We start from the raw sequence: 24,176 nt of genomic DNA on the forward strand, positions 1-24,176 counted from the left end.
TACCAAAAAGCCTCCCAGTTCTTTCCACCATGCTACAGGGTAGCAATACTTGTATGATCTCTCTCACAAGGATTCTATTAGGAAAAATGCTTTATAAATCCCAGTTATCTCCTTTCGATTGCTGCTGGAGATACCTCAAAGTGTAGGGAAGTGGGGAGGGATATACTTGGAAATGAAAGTGATATAAAAACAAAAGGTATCAATAGAAGTTAGGAGGCACAATGAATAGAGAGCTGGGCTTGGTGTCATAAAGACCCAAGTTCAAATCCAGTGGATTGCCTCAGATACTTCCTGTGTGACCCTGGGCAAATCACTTAACCTGTCTTGCTTCAGTTTCCTCATGGTAGTACCAACCTCATAGAGTTGCTGTGAGGATCAAAAGATAATATAAAATGTTTGGCACTTTAATGCCTGGCACATAGTAAGCATTTAATAAATTCTTGTTTCCTCTCTCCCTCCAACAAATTTAAAATTTAGAGGAAAAAGACCGTTACTTTGTAATAGGCAAAACACTATGTAAAAGTGAGATCACTCCTATATGTACAAAAATATTTATAGCAGATCTTTTCTGGTGGCAAAGAATTGGAAATAGAGGAGATTCCCATTAATTGAGAAATGGTCAAACAAGTTGTGGTATATGAATATAATGGAATATTATTGTTTCATAAGAAATGATGAGGGGGTGGCCAGGTGGCACAGTGAGTATGAGCGCTGGCCCCGGCATCAGGAGACCCGGGATCGGTTCTGGCCTCAGATACTTGGCACCCACACAAAATGACTGGCTATGTAACCTTGAGCAAGTTACTTAACCCCAATTGCTTTAAAAAAAAAAAGAAATGATGAGCAGGTAGAGTTCAGAAAAACGTGGAAAGACTTGTAAAGGCTGATGCAAAGTGAAATGTACTATGTAAAAAGTAACAGCAATATTGTAAGATGATCAGCTGTGAATGGCTTAGCTATTCTCAGCAATACAATTATCCAAGACAACTCTGAAGGACTTATAATAAAAAATGCTATCCATCCCCAAAGAAAGAACTGATGGTGTCTGAATACAGATTGAAGCATACTTTTTTTTACTTTACTCTCCTTGAGTTTCTCTTGTCTGTGTTTTCTTTTACAACATGACTATTATAGATATGTTTTGCATGACTACACAAGTATAACCTCTATTGAATTGCTTGCCTTCTCAGTGAGTGTAATAGTAATGGGAATCTGAAGATCTTCCCTGTCCCTTAATAAGCCTAAGGGAATTTGAAGACCTTCCCTGCTTTGAAAATAAACTTTTCCCTCTAATAGGCTGAATGCAATCACATGGAGCTTGTCGTGGAAGGAGTTTGCTGAAGGGTGGAACAGAGCCCACAGGAAGCTGGGAGTCAGAGAAACCTAGACAGTTGGGAGGAAAGGACACTTCTGAGGGAGACAGACAGGCTTGTGAGTAAATATTGGTCTCAAGTTGGTTTGTGGGAAGGCAAAAGGATGCTGTGGCTCTCTGTGCTATTGTGGATTATTAATGTCTCTGCTACTGTGATGGAATTGGCTTACTGGTTTTGGCATTTGGTTTTCTGGTGTCTGAATAAATATTTTGCTTCTGTCTTCTATATGGAGAGTCTGTTATATTTTTGATCAAACACCATGCAGGTATATTTATAGTGACTGTGAGCACCATGAATATTGCATTGGCACTACAGTGAGGAAGGGGTATGGAGAGAATTTGGAACTCAAAGTTTTAAAAATAAATGTTACAAATTCTTTTTACATGTAAAAATAAAATACCAAATAAATCGTTTATTTATTTATTGCATTTTGGAGGGGGGAAGGCAGGGCAATTGGGGTTAAGTAATTTGCCCAAGGTCACAAAACTAGTAAGTGTTAAGTGTCTGAGGCTGGATTTGAACTCAGGTCCTCCTAACTCCAGGGCCAGTGCTCTATTCACTGTGCCACCTAGCCACCCCTAATTTTTTTTTAAGTGAGGTCACTTGCCAATTATGCCGGTTTTCTTCCCTTATTCCATGAATGCTTATACTTTTTGAGGAAGGAAGTCACAATGAGATAATCCTCTTTGTGGTCCATGAGATTGTTAATATTATTCCTAATTCCTAATTCTTGGTAGAAAAGGCCCTAAAGCTGAAGAAGCAACTCAGATTCTTCTTCCCACAGATGGGAGAACATATATCATTTTTGAGGCCTTAGGCATAGTCTATAGTATGCTTAGACTTGGGAGACATAGGGACCTGGGTCTAAAAGTGAGTGTATCCTACACTCTAGTGCAAGATAGGTTTTATTTTAGATAACTGAAGCTTTGTAAACCTCAGCAGAGAAAAGCAATCATAGATTTTGAATCTTGAGGGAGTTTGGGGATTATCTATTCCAATGCTCTCATTTTATAGATGAAGAAACTGAGGCCCAGAAGGTTTAAATTACTTGTCCAATGTCATAAAACAGCAGAGCTAAGACAGAAATTCAGGTCTTCTTACTCCAAATCTAGTATCTAATATCACCCTTATCAAAGGTAATTCCAAGGTTTCATGACTAAGAAACACACATTGGTGATTTTTATCACACTAGTAACAGACCAGATGTATGACAAAGGATCTCATTCCCAATCATCCCAGCATACTCTTCCAAAGGGGAAAACCTACATTTGAGATTCACAGGATGTCAAAGCTAGAAAGGATTGTAAAAACAATTTAAGTCCAGTGCCCTCAACCTGCCCTCCCCATAGCTTGTTTTGCTAATGGCAACACTATCTCCCTGATGCCAAAGCTAGAAAGTTTAATCATCTTTGATTTTGCCCTGTCTTCTTACTCTCAGCCATCAGTCAAATTGTTAGCTCTCTCTTTGAAGTACCTCTCCCTCTTCGGCTCTCCCTTCACTATCACAACTATAATTCAGAGCCCCATTACTTCTCTCTTGAATTAATGCAATAGGCTTCCCTAAGTGATTTTCCTGCCTCCAATCTCTCCATTATAAGAATGACTGAATAAGCCTCCTAATAACACATAGTTCTGATCTTGCCATCATCTACTCAAAAACCTTCAGTAGTTCTCCACTATACACTGTAATATCTTCTGCCTCTGGTATTTAAGATTGTCCATAATCTCTCCTCACTTATTCAGTCTTATACTATTCCCCTTCAAATACTGTGAATTCCAGTTAAATAACTACTCCTGAAGATCCTGTTTCCCATTCTGTTCAGCTCTTTTTTCCATGTCTTTTCTAACCTTAGGACATACCTGGACAGACATCTTTTCCTACTCTTCCTTCTGTTGAAGCTCCTTCCATTAAGGTATTATCTCCTCCCTGAATCCCTCTTGCCTTCTAGGGTAAGGTGGTCTCTCACCTCAAATTTTTCATTGCATGTTGCCTAGACATCTCTGTACTTCTCCCTACTACCAGTTTTGTAGGATGTAACCTTTAAAGCTAGGCCTGTAAAATATACTTGTATCATCAGTGCTCAGTTCAGTACCTTGCACAAAGTTGGCATTTTAATCAATGGTTATTGAATTGAACTTGATAAAGGCATAATAGTTAGTTGAGTGGCTCACTAGTAAACAGGAGGCTGCTTTCAAGGCTTTTCCATAAAGTATTACCTGAATCCTTCTGATATACAATGATCTTCCCCCAGATAAGCTATGTAGCACTTAATCATCTAATGTTATATATAGGTATGTCACCTATATTTATACCTCATTCACTTACTATATAGTATAAGTTGCATGAGATTAGGGGCAGTAGTACTTTGCTTAAAAATGCATGTTCTCAAATCTTTTCAAGCCTTTTTGAAGGATTTTGACCAGGAAACAAACAAAACACCTGTATAGAACTTCAGGGTTAGGGTTAGGATATATCACCTTCCCTTTTGGGGCCTTAGTTTTCCTTATCTGTAAAAGCATGGGGTAAATTCAATGATCTCTAAGGTCTCTTTTCAGTTCTAGCATTCTGTAATTCTCATTTTACAGGACAGGATTTAGACCCAAAGAACTATTACAGATCAAGTTCTCCCCCACCCCCACCTCCACCCGCATTTTACAGATGGAGAGCAGTAGTTACAGGGAGGCGGATTTAGGCTCAATGTAATAAAACACATTGCCACTTTGGTAGCCTTACCACTGTTGAACAGCTCTTGTTAGAGTGGGATCCCAAGTGCTAGAGGTCTTCCCGCTGAGGCTAGATGAATGAGGACTCCTATTCAAGTATGGGTTGTACTAAATGGCCTCTGAAGTCTTTTCAACTCTGATATTGTGTCCTACATCACATGACAGATGCAATGGGGTACAGCAGAATGTTGAACTTGGAGTGAAGAATCCTAGGTTTGCATCACAGCTATTAGCTGTGTGAACAACGGAGTCACAACTTCAGTGCTTGTTTCATCATCTGTAAAATGGAGATAACCTTTGTACTAGAGTTATGTTGAGTAAAGAAAAGTGCTTAAAGTGCTGTATAAACATGAGGGAAGTTTTAGGTTGTCTTCAGGTTATAGCCTATCATGGCAGAACACTATCCAGATACATACAGGCTTATGTGTTTCAAAATCATAGTGGATGATCTTGTGCTCACAGACCAAAACTAACCTCACAAGGGTGTGGAAAATGCATCACACCATAGCCATGATGTGCTGAGCCGAATCTGTCTATTTCATAATCAAGACAAATACAGACTACTAGTCAGGGGCTAAGACCAATCAATCTAGACAGGTGAGACATTGCTGTCTTTCAAGGTCATTATAGCAACTTAGCCAGACTCTCTAGAAGCCATATCAAACCTTGTGAGAGAAAGTAAAAGGCTTTTGGTATCCCCTAAAACGGTGCAAAAACTACATATTAATCCTCATGGCAAAAGGATTGTAGGTGTGACAGCTAGGGTTCTTTTTGGTTCAAATTTGACATTCTAGATCTCATTATAGTGTGATTTAAAATTTCAATAAAACAATTATTTTTTTTTCTATAGCATGCTTCAAGACTAATTTCATCTGTCTGATTACTCACAGGCCCTTCTATGCTTAAGTGTAATGATTTGTAGCCAAAAAAGATTCACCCTCTGGTGTTGAGCCTCTTTGGAATGAGCTGGTCATTGCTAAGAAGCCAGATACTGTGTCACTGGACTACTTTAAATCTTTTCAGTTTAGCAGAAGCTAATAGAGCTTGTGAGTTGTAGGCATTTGAGGTTACTTCTACACCATCATAAAGCACTACAGGATTTTTAGTGGACTCTTATTCCAAGATATTTTAAAATATGGCTTAAAAAATGAATGCTTCTCAACATAAGTAATAGCAACTAGATATCATTGCCTTTGTTCTCCTACATCTGCCATCCAGCAACCAGATACATCAAATAAGTATTCTGAGACTCTTATTGATATATTTTAATCCTAACTGGCTCTCCAACTTAAAATTACAGATTATTTTAAGTGAGAGCTATAAGACAAAGGGCTACTAGAACAGTATTATTGGCCTAGGTTCTGCAAACTTAAAAACAATTTTTTGACAACTATTTCAAAAGAATTTATTTTCTTATTAATTCCATGTGTTTTATTTTTTGCATTTAAAAAAAAACATTATTCTGAGAAAGGTTCCCACAGGCTTCACTAGGCTACCAAAAGGGTCCATGTCACAAAAAAAGTTTAAGAAACACCGGGCTAAAGAGTGACACCTGGAATAAAGATTAAAAAACAATCTATAACTAATGCAAGACACTCTTTCCTTGTATTATTTACCTGTTCGCATATATGTGACTTTTCTATCTATATTCCTTGAGGGGTCATTCTTTGGACTCCCAAACCATGCATAAATTAAGCACTCAAATCTGTTGAATTGACCATTACAGTGAGAGTTTGGAAGAGATTTTAAGGTTCCTTCCAGCTCTACATATTATGATCTAAATTAGGTCATAAGTCCCAATAGCTTCAAAGCAGCATAGGGGTTGGTTGGAATAAAATTTTCCATTTTTACTAAAATTCTTAACTCCTCACAAAGTATGATTTATTTTCCACCTGTACTAATTTCTTTTGGTTCCTAGGCCCATTCTAAATTTGCATGGCTGAACAAGCTGCCCTTGTTTTTCTGGTCTGAGTCACCTGGAAAACAGAGAAGAGGAAGAAAAAAAAAACCCACCGGGAAATCACTTAAAGATAGCAATAAAAATGCTGTATAATAGATGCAGATATCTGCAAACATACATCCAGCCCTCCAATTTTATATACTTAGTATGCTAAGTACCACACTTGGATAGTTCAAGAATCCTAAATACAAAGAATCCCAAATATACCCAAGAGAAGACTTACAGGGACAAAATAGTCATACCTCCATTTGTGAAGAGGATACACGCATATCAATGTTACTTTGAATGTCAGATTAACAGTACTAGAATCTAGGAATCCCTCTTTGCCAAAGTATATGCCTTCTTTTTGCTTACAATGACACCTGCCTTCAACCCCCATTCAAGACAAAAAACATGATTTTGGCTGAGAAGGGAACTTCTCTAACCCCCAGGAATGAAGTTACAACAGGCCTGCACCTGAGAACTGGCACCATTATATGCTTTGTTGGTCTCCCAACTCCTTCCCCACTTGAATCAACTTTACTAAAAAGGATCTTTGTTTCCAAAACATTTAACTGAGGAATCACTATTAAGGAGGGTAATCATGTTTAACAAAAATTTTTAAATACAGTTAGTTATCAAAACAAAAAACACACTCTGGATTAGCTTATGCCCTTCCTCCATTCAAAGATAAAGCTAAGAGATTTTATTTCATTAGCAATTAAGCACATAGGAATATGTACATATGAATATGTATAATTCAAAACAATTTTAAACTATCTTGACACACTATTACATTTTTTATACAGTCAGGAGGGGGTAGGAAACAAATACTGCAGAAATACTTAGGTCTAGTTAAACATTTTAACAATCAATGGGAAATATTTCCCAATGGATTTTTTTTTTTGAAGAAAAAAGAAAGATCTGGTCATTTGAATGCTTAAATGACTCCTAAGCAAATCCTGAACTTGCAGAATAAACTCAAGATAATCACAAACCTGCAGAAAGATGCAGAAAAACAGTAGGACAAACGGAACCCCACCACACACACACAAATTATTTCATGTTTTTCTCAAAACACACAAAATGTATGTTGTATTGCCACTACAAATATATTTTATCACATCACTTTAACAAAATTAAAGCATTTCCTTTAAATTCTATTTGGTAGGTATATTTATTTCTAATAACTACTTCATTATGGTCTGGTCCATTTTGACTTATTTGAATAAAAGATCTAAAAAAGCTAAAGAAAACAAACACTTTCTGGCCATTCTAGTTATGGACACAGATTATATATGACATATAAATGTTTTATGACTATTCAGTAACACAAATACAGGACATACTTTTTTCTTGTATACTGTCCTTAGTTTACAATATTTCTTCATGCAAAAATTATAAAAATACAGTATGATGAGCTAACCGGTAAATTCCATTCCAACCCAAACCAGTTCTCAAAAAGTAAAATAGAAAAACCAATTTGTATGCTACTGGAGTTAATTATACCAGTAAGTACAATAGGAATGGGTCCTTGGCAATAATAGGTTAAAATAAAGAAACAAAAGGCATGCTTGAACATTTTTGACCAAACAAACCATTTTCAGTTTTTCCCCCACCACCAAAATAGCTAATCTATTAGATCACTCGAGGTTGATCTGGCAGTACAAAATAACCCTGTGATCAATTCAAATTAACTGGCAAATTTAGCACCACATACAGCAGTGCCTAATACTAAGCAGTTTTTAATGAGATGTTTCTTTAATAAGTCATGGGAAATAGTTTTGGAAAAAAATTGCATCAAAAAATGTTATACTCTAATGGTTAGTGGATATATTTTATTCTTGAATAATCCCTCCATTTTATTTTAAGACACATTGCAAAATTAAAAAAATAAAACTGGGGTGATGTTAAATGCATCATTATGTCACATCTTATTTCTCAGAGGTTGAAAATGTCACATTCAATTAACAGGCAATATTATGGTTCAGGGACTATAGTCCCGTTAAAGTTTAAAGTGATCATTAAAAAAGTCAGTGATGTAACAATATTCAAGTTTTTAGCAAAAAAGTGAAAATACAAACTAAATGAAATACTATGATGGGCTAGGGAACACTGGGCAAAGAAGCTATCATACATAGATTGCTTCTACTGCTGGCTTCCAGGCTCCTGTTAATGTAATGTTGACAAAATGGAAAATATAAATGAAGCACGAAGATAGACAGGTATCAACAACCTTTTTGTAACCACCAAAAACAAAAGCTAAAAAGCTAACCACTTGTTTAGAGTGGTACTTTATCTATTAAAATTTGTCCTTTGCCATCAGTTTTTTCCTAATTCAATTAACAAAAACACCTAAAAGTAAATATTAACAAATGGTTCAATCTATATAGCCTAACAGGCTTTAATATTTTCTGAGGGATAATGATATACAGATCTGGCTGTCCCATATACAGAATATGGGAACCTAGAAAGGTGAAACTACTTTTAAGATGCTAAAAAGGCACTTGAGAGTTTTTTCAGAAATTTGTTTGTTTGGGCTAGCAGAGAACAAAAAAACAAATTTAGAAAAATACTTAAGGAATATTACAAAAACTTTCATGTACTGCAACTGTTTCAATGTCTATTTCAGTGTAAAAAAAAGCTTCCATATATGAATAAAGTTACCCCCAGCAATCTAATGACTACCTAGCATCACTATTTCAATGTCTTCTTCCATTTAGTTTGGAGCTCAAAATGCTGGAGAGGCAATTAATTTCTTATAATGACAAGTCAAGGGAAATCCAATTTAGTGGTTGTGTTTTGCAATTATCTATTGTGAAACAACATTGGGTTCATTTACTAAGTTTGTCCGCTACATAACCTTGACTGTCAGACAAAAGAAAACCATTACATACTATATATATATATATATATATATGTATATGTATATGTGTGTATATGTTTTCTGATACTTAGTGTGACTTTAGACTGATAACAAGTTACTCATTTTCTAGTCTCCCTAAACTTTCTATTTTCCCCCCAAAGATCGAAAACTTAACCAAAAAATGTCAATCCAAATCCATACAAATTACTAGAGTTCAATTCAGATTTAACACACAAACTTTACAAAAAGATAAAAACTTAGAGGTATGGAGGACTTTATTTCCTCTTCAATAGTTTGTAATTGTTCTCTTTTTTGCTATTAGTTTTCATAATTTCATAACAAAAAAGGGAAATTATTTGTTGACCACCCTTGTCGTCCCCCATGCATAGCATATGGGAAAAGATACTTTCCTAAATATAAAATTCTTACCAAAAGGGAAAAAATAGTAGTTTAAACAACAACAAATAGTAAAATGGAAAAACAAATCAACATTTCTAAATTTTAAAAACTGGTTTTCCTTTTTGCTTTTATTTAGCATATTAAAAACTTTTTTGTGCTGCTCTAGTGTTTGGATCTCAATTTTATCAGGCCAATAATTAATCTGTTTCTCATTTTCATAATTATTTCCAGTACTGTGTAAGCAGTCTATCTAAATTTCAGAACATTTGCATTTTTTGCTTTTGCCCTATTCATTTTTAAAAATAGATCAATTACTATAAACTCTGCTTCTGACAGAACTCATTTTTTTCCAGAATAGAAATACACATCACACAGATAATACAACCCAAATGGAAACGCTAATGGATTGTAAATACACTTGTTTTTGCATCGTGAAAAATGGTAGAGATATAATCTGCTCAAGTCAGGGATCATAAACAAATACTGGTATTGAAATATGCATGTTTAAATCATATATGCCTCAGCAGACTGAAAGAGCTCTATATAAATATACAGGAATCTACATAAAGTGCAAAACAAGCAATATCAAATATGTGACCTCTGATATCTTAGTATTCCCATTCATCTGATTTCAAGTCGAGATAGCTGAGAATATTCTGTGCCAGTTTCACGGCTTGTTTTCTGGCAGCTTTGCACTTCTCCTCTCCTTGAGGATCCACAGCATCTAGGGCTAGCAGTTGCTTTGTGAGGAGCTCCTCCAGTCGTATGTAGTTCTTATCAGTTCTATTTCCGTCAAATGAAAGAACTTCTCGCTGGATCTCAGACAAACTTCCAAGAACGTTCCAGATGGATCTGTGGGATGGGTGTTCCTCAGCAACCCCCTGCTTTCTTTTCTCAAGAGCTTCCTTTAAGTCAATAAAAGTGATAAGTGTTTGCACTTCTATTACAGCTCTTCTTCTTGCTTCTCGGATACATGGGTTCTTCCCAAGGTCCACTTCATCCAACTGTCCAATTAAACTTTGCAATTCTGTCTTTGATCCTAGATATAAATCAGAAGGATTTTGTGCTTTAAGAAGTTCATTCTTCACTTCTCTCATTTTCTTGAGGACCCCTTCTATTTTTAAAATGGATTGATTCTGTCCCAGATCAAATGCATGAGTGGAATCTGCTTCTTCTTCTAAATCCAAATATTTCAATAATTTGTTGATATCTTCCACTACTTCCTTCCTATAATTTCTTATTTCTGTACGTCCACAAACATCTAAAGCATCCAGATCAGCAATCAGTCCTGAGAGCACACAGGACAAGTGCTTGCAAGTCTCACTGTTGTTTACTCCCATTAAAAGAGCAATAAGAGTCCCTCTGGCTTTGTTCACTTCACACATAACAAAGTTTATTTTGGAAACAGAAGGATGTGCATCTTCAGAAAGTGGCAAGGAAGGCTGCCTCTTCATGGAATCTTCAATAATCTCTTGAACTGCACATATTTTGGTCAAAGTGTGATATCTTGCTTTTCGCAAAGAGATTTTCCCTCCAGTTTTCACATGTGTCAGTCTCAGTATGACATCCTGGATGGCTTCTTCAAATTCATCAGTTACCTGGTTATCTCCACTACAGAGTGGAGCAATTTCTTCCTTGACAAGTGACTGAGCTTCCTTAAAAATATTCTCTATCTCTATTCGGTGTGGGTGGTTTGCATTCTGCTCCAGTTCTTTGAGAAGGCGCTCTGTGTCCTGAGCAGCCCTTTTTCTGGCTTGTTGAATATCCCCCTTTCCTTCAGTATCTACAGAGTCAATTTCAAAAAGTTGTTTAGTCAGAATCCTCTCCAGTTTCTTATAGTTCTTGTCATTTGAGAGACCACTAAAGGCAATCACTTGCTGTTCTATACTCTTGACTTCCTTTTGTATTTCCTGAAGCCTACTAATAGAAGGATGTTGATTTCCCATATCCATACTTTTATTTGGTTCAGTTCCACAAGAGCTAAAAAAATGAGAAGAGTAATTATTTTAGTATAATGTCTTTACAGAACAAGAATAGCTGTCATGCATTAATTAATTCATTTTAAAATAATTTCATTTCTTCCACATTATTCTTTACACGGCAGTATTATGTTAGCTTTCTGTTTCAAAAGTTGCATTAAGTCTTTGGCGACATTTCACAACAGTACATTTCAAGGATCCATACCTTTGACATGGCTACTCCTTCATCAACACATAGTAATCCCTCAATGATTAAGCAGAAAGTCTTCAAGAAGAGCTAAAGACTCAAAATTCATCACTCTGAGGCCAATCTGAATTTAGCAAGGATGTTCCTCAGATAAAAGGTAGAGAGTGTCTCTCTCCTGGTACATATTTGAAGATATTCCTGCTTGGCAGAACCTGCCAGTTTGCCTTGGAAAATTTTTATGCCATGAGAAAAACAGAGGAAGACCTATCAAACTACCTAAATAACTAAAATTGGAAAAATTATCATCTACTACATTATATACTATGAGCCCAAGCCTAGAAACCAAGAAGACTTGGATTCTATGACACTTGTTTGCTGTGGCTCTGGGCCCATGTATCTCAAATATCTTTAACTGTAATAAATAACCAAGACACAACCTATTTTAAAAAAGGTCACAAAAAGCTTGGAATTAACATCATTACTCTTTTAGTTTCTACTCTTAGTTTTTTTTAAGCCATCAAATTGGTCTTTCCTTTTGTTTTACATAATATTAAAAAGTTTAATGGCTGAAAATAGAGAACAGATAAGTAAAACTCCTTTTCTCCTTCTCTGACCTAATCATCCCTTGCCCTCCTTTTTCCAAGAAATGAAATGTAACGATAAGAACTAGGCTATTTAAGCAAGGATATAGAGAAAGTCTTACCCCTTCTCTCCACCACCCAAAGAAAAACCAAACACCTACAACAGATCTGTTAAGTTCTCATTCCCTAGGATCATTAGCTGATCTACAAATTTTGTTTTCTTTCTGTCTTCACTCCAAAATCTCAAAAACCTTCCCTTTAAAGATTTGGCAAGTATTCCACAAGGAGTGTTACTGGGATATACAGGGGCTGAGACATTCAGCACTAGTGGAAAGGCAGGCGATACTGGAAGTCAGCAGAGCTGGACTGGATCCTAGATTCTGGTACTTATTACCTACTTCTGAGACTTTGGCTAAATTACTTCACTTCCCTCTCTGGGTTTCATTCAATTTCCTCATCTAAAAAATGCAAAGGAGAAAAGGCAGACTAGGTGATCTATCTCCAAGGTCCCTTCCAGCTCTAAATTCCATGACACTTAGCCATTTTCCCCCTTCCTCCAAAACAGATCCACAAGGTACAGAGCGCTGCTACTCAATCCAAACATAACTAATTTATCATCTCTCCATTACAAGAGTCCAGAATAGCTTAAAGACAATTTGTTAGTGGTATTCCTCTGTTCTGTCAATTGATAAAGACCTTCACTCACAAATGCTGGTCTCAAAACTTCCTTCTGGCTTTACAGATAGCAGGATCATAAAACTACCAAAAAACTTTAAGGATGCAGAAGTGAATGAGGATCTGGACCAGGTTCCACCTCCCACCTTGAGTTCCACTGGTGTCACCACTGTCAGTCAATGGTCTCTTCGAGTTACCCAGAAGGAAAGAAATGATGTTAAAGTGCTGAGCAGTGTTGGAACTGGCCAGGCCCCAGCGCCTGCTTCCAGAAGTTGTTACGTTAAGATGGATGAGCCCCTTTATGGGTTAGGTGTTAAAGTCCAAAGCTACATCCTGTGTCACCCTGCCCCAGCTAGTTCTGAAAGGAGCACTGGGCTCAGGGGACCGGCCACTGCGGCCACCTTCTGCGGCCTGCTTCCCGGGCAGGGCTGCTCGGCTTCCAGGGAATCGCGGGCCTTGACTTGGCCCTGACCTCACAATAGGGTCGGCCATGGGGGAGGGGAGACCTCGGACTTTCCTGGGGCTCTAGGCTGGGCTCCGAAAGGGCGAGGTAAAAATCGATGACCCCAAGGGGGATGTTAAGAGGGGGCCAACCTCGGGGAATGGAATGGCTCTGTGTGGGGAGGGGCTACTGAGAAAAAAAGCCTCAATAGTAAGGAAACACCCCTTACAGGCCCCCCAAAGCTAACAGGCCCAAGGACTGGGGGGGGGCAAGAGGAAGGTACCCCTGGAGGAGGGATGGGGGCTACAGGGAAAAGTGGGGAGCCCTGACCTGAGTAGAAGAGTAAAAAGAGGGGGCCTGGATTCTGAAGGCATGGGAAGGGAAGCCCGAGCATGAGAGTAAAGGCGGGGGGCATCCTGGGATGAGGGGAGCGAAAAAATGGGGACTCGTCCTCTAAGAGCATAAAGGGGGTAAAAACAGGGGAGGCTGGCCTTTGGGAGTTTTTTTGGGGGGGTGATGAAAAGAGAAAACGGCCTGTGAGAGAATGGGGCGTAAAAAAGGGGGGGAGAAGGCTGAGTATGGGGCAGGGGGCAGGAAAGGGGGGACCCGGCCTCGGAGGGGAAGCGGAGGAGGGCGCCGCGGGGCTCCCGGTGGAGGGATACATACCCCCCTATTCCGCTCCGGAGGGGCCACAGGGAGCAGTCGGTCACCACCGCCGAGTCCTTCACCCTAGCTCTTATCACCTCCAGCCGGTCCCTGAAAGGAAAGCGCCCCGTCTCGCTCGCAGGCCCCTCACCTGCCCGGGCGTAGCCATTTCCCCAGCCCGGCGCCTCCGCCCGGCCTAGTTCTCCTTTTCCTCCCTCCGCTCTCTCCTCCCCTTCCCGCCAGCTCCACCTCCTCCGGCTCGGGCCGGCCTAACGTCTCCACGCCCCGGGAAAGCGCTACCCACCCCCTGCGGGGAGAGGAGTCGCTCCGCCCCGAGTCCTCCTGGAGCCGGGAGGCCGAGCCTCGGCACTGCCCCGAGTCGCCGGGCGGGGGCGGCCCCGGCTGCCAGATGGAGCCCTGCCGCGCCGCCTCCACCGCTCGCTGGTCACCTCTGGGCGAGTACATGGTCGGCCCCCGGCTCCCCTGCTCCGGCTCCTTCTCGGGCTCCTCCTCCGCAGCCGCCATTTTACGAGACTGCCGTAAAGCGCCGCGGCCGAGGCGGGGCTGAAAGGACGCCAATGGCGGCGGCCGCGGCGGCTACTCGGGTGGGCTGGAGACCGGGGCTCCTGTGTCCGGCCCGCCGCGGCTTCGCTTGCCACGGCCGCCGGCCCGGCCCGGAAAAAGGGGCAGAGCCCGAGGACTCGACGCGGAGCCGGGTAACCAGGGCGTCAGCGGGGCGGGCCCGGGCCCCCGAAGTGGGAAGGCCTGGCAAGTACACGGGCCGGCCGTGACCCACTGAAGCGACGGTGGTGTCACTGTGTGTGTGTGTGTGTGTGTGTGTGTGTGTGTGTGTGTGTGAGTGTGAGTGACTGAACCCCGACGTGAGTCACTGAGCGTCGGCCTGATGGGAGTGGCAGAGAGTCACTGAGCCCCGACGTGTGTCTGCCTCGGAGCCTCGGCCTGGTGGGGGCGGGGCGGAGAGCGTGTCACTAAGCTGGGACCTACGGGGGGGGGGGGAAGGGGGGAGAAGGGCAGAGGGAGTGTCGCTGAGCCCCGACGTGTGTCTGTCCCCGAGCCTGGCCCACTGGGAGGAGGGACGCGGACTAGTCGCTGAACCGCCGAGTCTCTCTGTTGCTCCGCCTAACCCGGAATTGGAGAGTGACTTTGAACACCGACTAAGTCTGTCTCTATAACCAGGCCCTGCAGGACCGGGGCGGGGTAGGAAGTGACATTGACCCTGACGTCTGGGTGTGAAGGTCAGGGGAAATGTCACCAAACCCCTATCTGTGTCACTGAACCTTGGTGTGTGTGTTTTACAGAATCCTGGTGGGTGTGTGTACAGGGTGTGTGTGGGTGTGCCCCTAAACCTCACGTTTACATATACCCCTCAAGTTCCTAAATCACTGCCTGTATATTCCTGAATTATGGCCAAGTCAGTAAATCACGGGCACATTTGTCATCGATGCTTCGGGACCCTGAAGGGCCAGGTCCTCTTTGATCCCCCAGGGAATTCTTCAGCTCCTCCCCTGTGAATTTGCTTAGGGTGGAGAACAAAGAATAAATGATCAGATTGTGACTGTGTTTGCTCTGTGTCTGAGGGGTGGGTTGCTTGTTTGACTTAGGCCTTAGATGTGTGTATGTAGTTATGGGGGTAGAGTGACCCTTGGCCAGGACCACTTCCTTTCTGTTCCTATCTTCCCTGATACATAGGGGCATAACTAAATCTTTCATAAGTCTTTTGTGGGGAGTACAGGAGAAATGAGGTTTGGATGTCATCTTTTGTCAGATTTCAACTTTCATCCCTACCCATTTTCTCTGGAGATATAATCAACCACATTCTAAAATTGGCTATGACCCCAGGTCAAGTGCCCGACCTTTTAGTGCCCTGGGCACTATGGATATAGAGCACTAGGCCAGGAGTCAGGAAGCCTCATCTTCCTGAGTTCAAATCCAGTCTCAGACACTTACTAGCTCTGTGACCCTGGGCAAATCACTTAACCCTGTTTGCCTCAGTTTCCTCATCTGTAAAATGAGTTGGAGAAGGAATGGCAAACCAGGCCAGTATCTTTGTCAAGAAAAGCCTAAATAGGGTCAGGAAGAGTCAGGTGGGACTGGAACTACTCAACAATGAGAAGAAGCTCCAGGCCATAATTTGGATGATAAATTGTAGCTTTTGTACGGGGAATTTCCTCACTTCTGAGTTCTTAATACCAATGAAATTACAGTAATATTCCATTACGTTCACATACCACAATTTGTTCAGTTTATTCCCCAGGTAGTAGACACATTTTATTTCCATTTTTTGCTACCACAGAAAGTGCTGCTCTAAATAGTTTGGTATGTGTGGGAACCTTATGTCATTTATAGTGAGGTATCTGAGTTGAATTTGATGGTTGTAAGGTGAAAGCTCAAAGTTGGGTTAATGTGTATTCCTCTTATTAATGATTTGGAGCTTTTTTCTTAAGAGTTATTAGTAGTTGGCATTTCTTCCCTTGAAAATTTTTTTTTCCCCCAGGGATGCTTTTTTCCCATTATGTTATGTTCCTGAAAACTTAGGACTAAATAGCTTCTGGAGCAGAGGTAGAGGGGAGTAATAGCAGCCTTAATAGAGCTATTTCCTCTTATTACATCAGGATGTTATATAATTGATTGACTTTCAGAAGACTTTTCCTTGCATTATAATTCTAGTTATTAGAAAATTGATGGTGATAGATCTCCACTGATTTCACTAGATACCTCATTGGGCCCTTTCAGAGCAAGAATTTATGTTTACAAGTGAATGAGAGAGGTGAAAACTTCTCAGACTATATCCTAAAATCTAGTAAGGTTTCTTGTGGGAACAAGCCTGAGTCCCCTTTACCGGAAATCACATGATTTACAAGGACTCAAAAACTCAAGAGTGGTGGTAGAAAGACTGTCTCTAAACTAGAGACAGGTTTTGGTAAGATTGGACAGGCCCGAGTTTCAGTTTCACCCTTTCTTCTCCTTTATTGCCACATCAGCATTAAGTCCTTTAAGACCCTTCCCCCTCCCTCAGTGCCATTTCAGCCTTAAGTTTGCCAAATAAGAATATGTATGTTTGGATTGGCCATGCCCTGTTTCCTTGTTCTTTGTCTTTTTCTGCACCTAGATTGTAAGCCAGCCTCCCAGCCAATGGGAATGAGGGATAGGGATGGGTTGTTTCTTTGTTTCTTGTCTTTGGAGAAGATTTTCACGCCTATATTGTAAACCCACCTCTCAGCCAATGGGGGTGAGGGATAGTGGTGGGAGGAGGCTTGTTTACACTAGGGTATATAACTTTGCTTTGTCTCCTCTTGAGAGCTTCCTTCCACTAGTCTCTCCTAGTGGAGGTGACACCCTTTTCTCATGAGAACTGAATAATGGTTCCAGTTCTTACCTTGAGACACCTCTGATTTTTTATGAAATCTGGGTAGGGGATTTTTGGGGTCTCCCTATCCCACACACAAGGTAACTGAATAGCTTTAGGGAGCATCGTTCTGTAAGAGCAGAACTCAATTTCTTGAAGGAGTCATACTTGTTACATGGGGAGAAAGTTTCACTATTGAAAATAGGTTCACAAATTTACTGGCCCCTGCCCCCTCAACTCCCATTTTATTGTCTTGGTACAGTGTAGATATGACCTTATATAACTATACCATTACAGTCTTCAGCATTGAAATGCTAACTAAAGAATGCTATTTATGTTTCCTCCCAGCTGTGTAACTACATGTTAAAGCTACATTAGAATTAACTGCTCAATTGACATTAATAGAATTTCTGGGTCTGTGAATAATACAGGCTATGCAGTATAATTTTTATTTTGAAAAAGTGTCAGGAAAAAAAAATGTTACTTTGCAGACACTTGTGTGGTGAGGAGATAGGCTGACCCCATGGCATTTTTTTGTACCACAGATCTGAAGATCCATTTTTAAATTTGCTTTCATATTATGGCAGAAAAGCAAAAACATCTATACTTAATGCCACTACTATCTCACCACCCACTCTTCAAAGCTTTACAAGTTGGCTTCTAACCTCCGCATTGTACCGAAATGGTTCTGTTCTTTTAAAGATTAATGATGATTTCTGAACTGCTAGGTTTGATGGCCTTTTCAAAGTACTCATCCTCCTTGACCTCTCTGGAGATTCTGATATTGTTACTCACCACTACCTCCTTGATATTCTTTTTTTCCTCCACTTTCATGATCTTGTGCTTTCCTGGTCCTCTTCCTACCTATTTGCTTCTCATCCATTGTCCTTGTAGCTTCTTTATTCATTTCCTACCATTCTGTAGCTTCTACCTTTATTGCCTCTGATTCTACCCTCTGGGGCCAAGTAGAACAATTCAAATCCTCCTTCCTCCAGAGAAATAGCCTTTCAAATACTTGATGATGACCCTCTTTTATTCCCCTCCTTTTCTCCCCCCCTACTTCTCTCCTCCAGGCTAACCACTCTGCTGGTTCCTTTAACTTATTCTTTTATTTCATGGTCTTAATTGCCTCCTATTTAGAGTTGGAAAGAACCTTTGAAGTCTTCTAACCCTATCTCCTCATTTTTCACACCAGAAAACAGAAGCCTAAAGAGGTTGAGTCAGACAGGTTTTAAGTGGCTGACTTTACTGTCTTTTCTAAAATATAGCATCCCTGTATGATTCTCATTTTTATTTCTTTGGAGACTGTTGTATTCTCAGTTTCATTGACATACAGCCACGCTTAGTAGAATGTTTGCAGGATCATATATACATATACATGCATGCATACATATATGTTTTATATGTATTTATTGAAATCCTCAGGTATGGTTGTAGTGAAGAAGAAAATTGACTCAAGAACTTAACTCCTTGAGAAAGCAAGGAAAATGACCTGGAAACTGGTAGGATTTTGTGTGTGTGTGTGAGAAATTGGCCTGACTAATAAAGGAAGCTTAAAAAGAGGCTTCTAAATGACTGTGGCAGATGGTCTGTGTGAAAGTGAAAGGGTAAAGGTATTCATTTTCTACCATTGTCCTCACCCCCTTACATGTTTTATTGATTCTTTTTTTTATACTACTGTCACTTTTCAATGACTTCTCCCCATATGTAAATGATAATGTAATTTGAATTTGAAGATTCCTTTTTGTATTGACAAGTTAGCAGGTACTTAGCACCTTGTTTCATGTTAAGCAAAGGTAGCAGGTACTTAGCACTTAGTGCTAAGATCAAGCCTCTGTTGGGGAAACTGAAGGTATGGACTTGACTTAACAGGAAGCTGATGTTGTGTGTGTATATAAGGAAAAGCCCAGGGAGGGACAGTCAGAATTTCTTGGGATTAGCATCTGGAGGCAGAGCAGCTACAGAAGAGAATTGAGAGTTGAGAACTGAGTCAGATCTTGGAGCAAGCCCCGTGGAGGCTGAGGTGGAGGCTGAGGAGGAGCCGAGGAGGCTGGAGAGACACGCTCCCCCTCCCCCAGACTGGATAAGTTGATTCTGATTTTTTGAACGAGCTGCGGAAGACTGAGGAAGCATGACTGGGATGCTAAGACTTTGTTTATGGCTTGGTTGAGCCTTGAATTCCTGGGAAAAGAAATTGTGAAGGATTTGAGATGGACTGGATACTGTGATGTCCAGATACAGAGCAGGAACTGCCCGGAGAACTGGACAAAGACCTGGGAGCTGTCTGCCTCTGAATCCAGGTGACTGGTGGATTCAGGTAAGAGCTGGGACCATGGAAGGGGATCCAGGGAATCTGAGAGACCATCCCGAGTCAAGCTGAAAGAAGATTTTACTTGGATACTGTATACTGACTGAGGAATTGTAAATTTACTAGTGACCTAGGGGTGGAGGGTCTGTGTATTTTCTGATGATTGAATAATGAATGATGAAGGATGAATGAACTACTAAATGACTGTACTTAGTAAGTGATTACTGATACTGAATAAGTGACTGATTGAGTTAACTTAGTGTGCCCCATGAGTGGAAGACTTTGATTATTGTCCTCTGAGATGACTGAATGACTGAGTAAGGAGGCAAACCTCCTTAGTGATGATTGAATGTACCAAGTGATTGTACTTTTTTGAAAACTATTGTGACCACTTTGGCCATTTTAATGATAAGCTGTCGTGAATACTATATTGTGATTTTCTGTGATGAGTTGTAATATTGTGAATGCTGTACCTTGATTTTCTGTGAATGTTTTACCTTGATTTGTTATGGAATAAAGAGAGTGTTCACTATACTGTGTAATCAGAACCTTAAAAGCTGTTCACAGTAGCATTCCTTTGGAAAGCTGCTCATGCATGGCATTACACCATAGGGGAGTATACCAAAAGCAGTATACGAAAACAATTCAACACACTGACTATGTCTGTAAATGTATGTGTCATTCTACACCTGTAGTCTACCATCTCTCTGCCAAGAAGCAAGAGGCCACACTTCACCATCAGTCCTCTGAAATCAAGTTTGGACAGTGCATTGGTCCAAGTCCTGAAGCCTTCAGTGTTGTTTCTTTTTCATTGTTATGTTTATCACATAAATTATCTTCCTGGTAAATCTTGTCAAGTTTTTCTGAATCCTTCATATTTGTTCTTTTTTACAGTGAAATAATATTCCATTACATTTGTGTACCCCCATTTATTTATCAATTTTCACGTTAGTAGGCACCAACTTTGCTTATAATCTTCACAAAAATTGATGAGATAGATATTTTGGACATAGGAAACCTTTCTATAACAAAATTACAGAATTTGAGAGTTGGGAAGGAGGCCATCTAGTTCAACCCATATACAAAAGGAATCTATACCATAATATGCCCAACAAATTGTGGGGTGTGATTCTTTTAGCACCTTCTGCTCCCTTTCCTGACTGTCACTATAGAAGCAATAGAGTACCATTTAAAATTTTTCTTTATTTCATAGGTTGCCATGGTAAAAAAATATTATCACCAGGTGGCCAGCCTACTGGTGGTTTGCTTTTCTGTAGTTAGCTAGTTTTCTCCTCAGGAAACAGACTGACTTGGTTTATGGGGCACAAAGCCCTTCAGTGTATGCAGGAGTGTACATTCTTATACAGTGAGGCATCAAAAGAGGACTTTGTGGCTACCCTATAACTCCATTAACATATTAAACTTGCAGTCCCTTGCAACTTATTTTTTTTATATCTGTGGATGACTTTTAAAAAAACAAGTATAAGACTTTTTTTTCCTCTATTAAAATATGTCTTCAGATCATAGATTTAGAGCTAGAATATCATCTAGTTCATAACCCTCATTTTACAAACAAGAAATTTCAGTCCCAGAGGTGAAAGTGACTTTTCTAAGATCACGCATAGTCAGTGGCGGAAGCAAAGATCAAACCCAGATCTTGTGACTGCAGATCCAGCATTTTTCTAACTGTACCATGATTCTACTTGACTTTATTTGATTTAGTCCCTCCTTCTAGCTCATTGAGATCTTTTTTGGATCTTGACCCTGTGAGAAACATGCCCACTCTAAACAAAGAACAATACTTGCTCGATGTGAAGCCAGGAAAGGTTTTATTAATTTTTACGTTCATTCCTTCATTGACTAGGCACCTCAGGTTTCATAGCCTGTTTGAAAAACACCCAAAACCTGTCCCCACATGGGTCTGCACTCCTGACACATTCCTCCTTTTCTTTTTCTTTTTCTTTTTTTTTTTTTTTGCCTTTTGGAGGGCAATTGGGGTTAAGTAACTTGCCCAAGGTTACAGGGCTAGTTTTTTTTTGTGTGGGTGTTAAGTGTCTGAGGCCACAATGGAACTCAGGTCCCCCTGACTCCAGGCCCAAAGCTTTACTCACTGCACCACCCTAGCCGCCCCTCCTCATTTTCTTTATAGAATGACCGACATGTTATAAATTCTTTTAAAGGAATTCTCTGGATTGATAGGAGGCTGAACCCTGGATGTTTTAAGGTAACTTAAGAAGAGTAATGAAATTCTTCTCCACCCTTTAAAGTTGTGGATTTTATCTAAAGCAGAGGAGGAGTTGTTGGCCTTTACATATGTTAATAATCAGGCTTCCACATCCCCCTTGAGTGAGTGAAGTAGAATCAGCATTTCTAATCCATTTATTTCCCTGTGTTACCCAGCAAATACAAGATTTCTGGCATATTACATATTTTCTTGTGGAAACAGAAGTTCAATTCCTCTCTTACAACCCTTCCATGCTGTCTTATCTATCTTCAAGTTTGGATCAAGCCTCCCAGCTCTCCTTGTGGATAAGATAAAAATTGTTACCTATAAATAGGTGGACTATTTTGTGGAATGGCTAGACCTATAGAATAGTGTTTCCATCTATGTTAGTTAATCTTTTTTTCCCCCAACAGCTTTAATAGTGGCATAGAAAGCATGCTTATCAAATTTGCACCTAGCGCAACTGGGAAGGTAAGTAACATACTAGATGACAGAGTTAGAGTAAGATAAGATCATAAACATTGGGAAGAATCAAGAAAGATAAAACATAATCTCAAAAAATCAGCTTTCTGAGCACTAGATCTGGCAAGGCTAGAATGAGATGGGGGGGAGAGAAAAGATGAGAAGGAGGAGGAGTCATAGCAAAAAAAGCTATTTGTCTTGAAAAATCCTGTTCTTTTCTTAAACTGCAAGTTTAATATGTGAATCAATACTAAAATATGATAACCAAAAGAGCTAATGTTTTCTAAGGGTGTTTTGAGATGAATTGTGTCCAGAGAGGAAAGAAATAGTCTGTATTTTACTCTGATCAGACCATGTCTAAAGTTTTGTATTTAGTTCTGGGTGCCATGTTTTAGGAAGGACTTTGACTAAAATGGAGTGCTTCCTGAAAAAGGTGAACAGGATGGTGCAGCACCTCAAAATCATGACATATGAGGGTCAGACATCATAGTGGCCATTAAGGATTTGAAGGATAGTCACAAGGAAGTAAAATTAAATTTGTTCTTCCTATCCCCAAAGAACAGATCTGGGAACAATAACTGAAGAGAGCCAATGCTGAAGAGTTGCAGAGAGAGGGAAAACTTTTTGACAAAGGTTTGATATCCTTCTGTCGAGGATGTTAATGAGAAGATTCTCATGCAGTTGTAGATTGAACTTACTCCCTCTACTCACAGCACTGGCTGCATGTTCACTCATTCTTTGAAATCGAGGAATTAGAATGCTCCTTGCTCCCCACTGCTATTTTTTGAGTTCTCCACCTACCACTAGTACTCAGTAACCTTTCTTCCTTTGAGGTTCATTTCATCCCTATCTACTACTCACTCAGAATTCCAGTAACTGTTGTCTCATGACCTCAGACACTCCTTTTCTTTCCTCAGTGAATCAGGTGCCTGGCTCACAGCCTTTCCTCCTTAACACCAGTCCTCATACTACAGGACTTCAATATACATACTCCTTCAAACACCCTCACCTACTAGTTCCTTAATTTATTCATTTCCTACAACCTGCTCCTCCACTCCACCTCAGCCATGCACAAAGAAGGTGATACCATTCTTATGGTCCATATACCTGCAAAATGGATTTCAGGAGATCTATGAACTTGGATGGGAAAAATATATCTTTGTTTTATTATAATTTGTTTCCTTTATGATCTTCTGTATTTTATTTAATGCATATAAAAACATTATTCTGAGGAGTCTAGAAGCTTCACCATACCTCTGCCAAGAGGGGTCCATGATCCCTGCCCCAGAGTAGCAGGTTAAAGTTAAGAACCCTTGCCCTGAGTCAAATTTATATGAATACAAGTCATTCTCCAATTGATAAATGGTCAAAGGATATCAAGAGGCAATTTTCAGACAAAGAAATCAAAGCTATCTGTAGTTATATTAAAAAATTAAATCAGTATTGATTAGAGAAACATAAACTAAAACAACTCTGAGGTACCACCTTATACCTGTCTAATATGACAGAAGGAAAATGACAAATGTTGGGGAGAATGGGGGAAAATCAGGACGCTAATGGTATTGGGTAGAGTTGTGAATGGATCTTGCCATTCTGGAGAGCGATTTGGAACTATACCCAGAATACTAGAAAACTCTGCATACCTTCTTCACCCAGCAATACCATTACTAGGTCTATATCCCAAACAGATTTAAAAAGGAAAAAGGATATCTGTATACAAAAATATGTATAGTACTTTTTGTGGTGGCAAAGAATTGGAAATTGAGGGGGGATGTCCATCAATTGGGAATGACTGAACAAGTTTTGGTATATAATTGTGATAGATCTCAATAGAGATGCCCTCTCAGTATGTATTTTACTCTAATCAGACCATGTCTAAAGTTTTGTGTTTAGTTCTGGGTGCCAAGTTGTGGTATGTGATTATGATGGAATACTATTGTATTATAAAAAATGAGTAGTATGTTCTCAGAAAAACCTGGAAAGATTTACATGAACTCATGCAAAG

General features: G+C 40.0%; 2 protein-coding genes across 3 annotated transcripts in view; one reads left to right on the forward strand and one right to left on the reverse strand.

Moving 5' to 3' along the window:
* Positions 1–6,719: 6,719 nt before the first annotated feature.
* Positions 6,720–14,335, reverse strand: BAG5 (BAG cochaperone 5). 2 transcript variants are annotated; one of them, XM_069103777.1, is made up of 3 exons: positions 14,115–14,335; positions 13,832–13,921; positions 6,720–11,281 (listed from the first exon to the last, which is right to left on the reverse strand). In XM_069103777.1, the coding sequence occupies exons 1-3, from the start codon at positions 14,333–14,335 to the stop codon at positions 9,910–9,912; spliced, it is 1,683 nt and encodes a 560-aa protein (XP_068959878.1). In that variant the 3' UTR covers positions 6,720–9,909. The 2 variants fall into 2 exon arrangements, with proteins under 2 accessions (XP_068959878.1, XP_068959879.1); XM_069103778.1 differs by lacking the exons at positions 13,832–13,921; positions 14,115–14,335 and adding an exon at positions 13,962–14,099.
* COA8 (cytochrome c oxidase assembly factor 8) overlaps positions 13,744–24,176 on the forward strand; it is a 29,225-nt gene continuing 18,792 nt past the window's right edge. Inside the window, exons 1-2 of the mRNA XM_069103720.1 lie at positions 13,744–13,870; positions 14,054–14,526. Of these exons, the coding sequence (XP_068959821.1) occupies positions 13,744–13,870; positions 14,054–14,526 (600 nt within the window). The remainder of the gene's footprint in view (positions 13,871–14,053; positions 14,527–24,176) is intronic.

This window comes from Petaurus breviceps, unplaced genomic scaffold, assembly GCF_028583685.1.
Source record: "Petaurus breviceps papuanus isolate PSGF00001 unplaced genomic scaffold, PetGlider_PUasm1.0 64, whole genome shotgun sequence".
Lineage (NCBI taxonomy): Eukaryota > Metazoa > Chordata > Mammalia > Diprotodontia > Petauridae > Petaurus > Petaurus breviceps.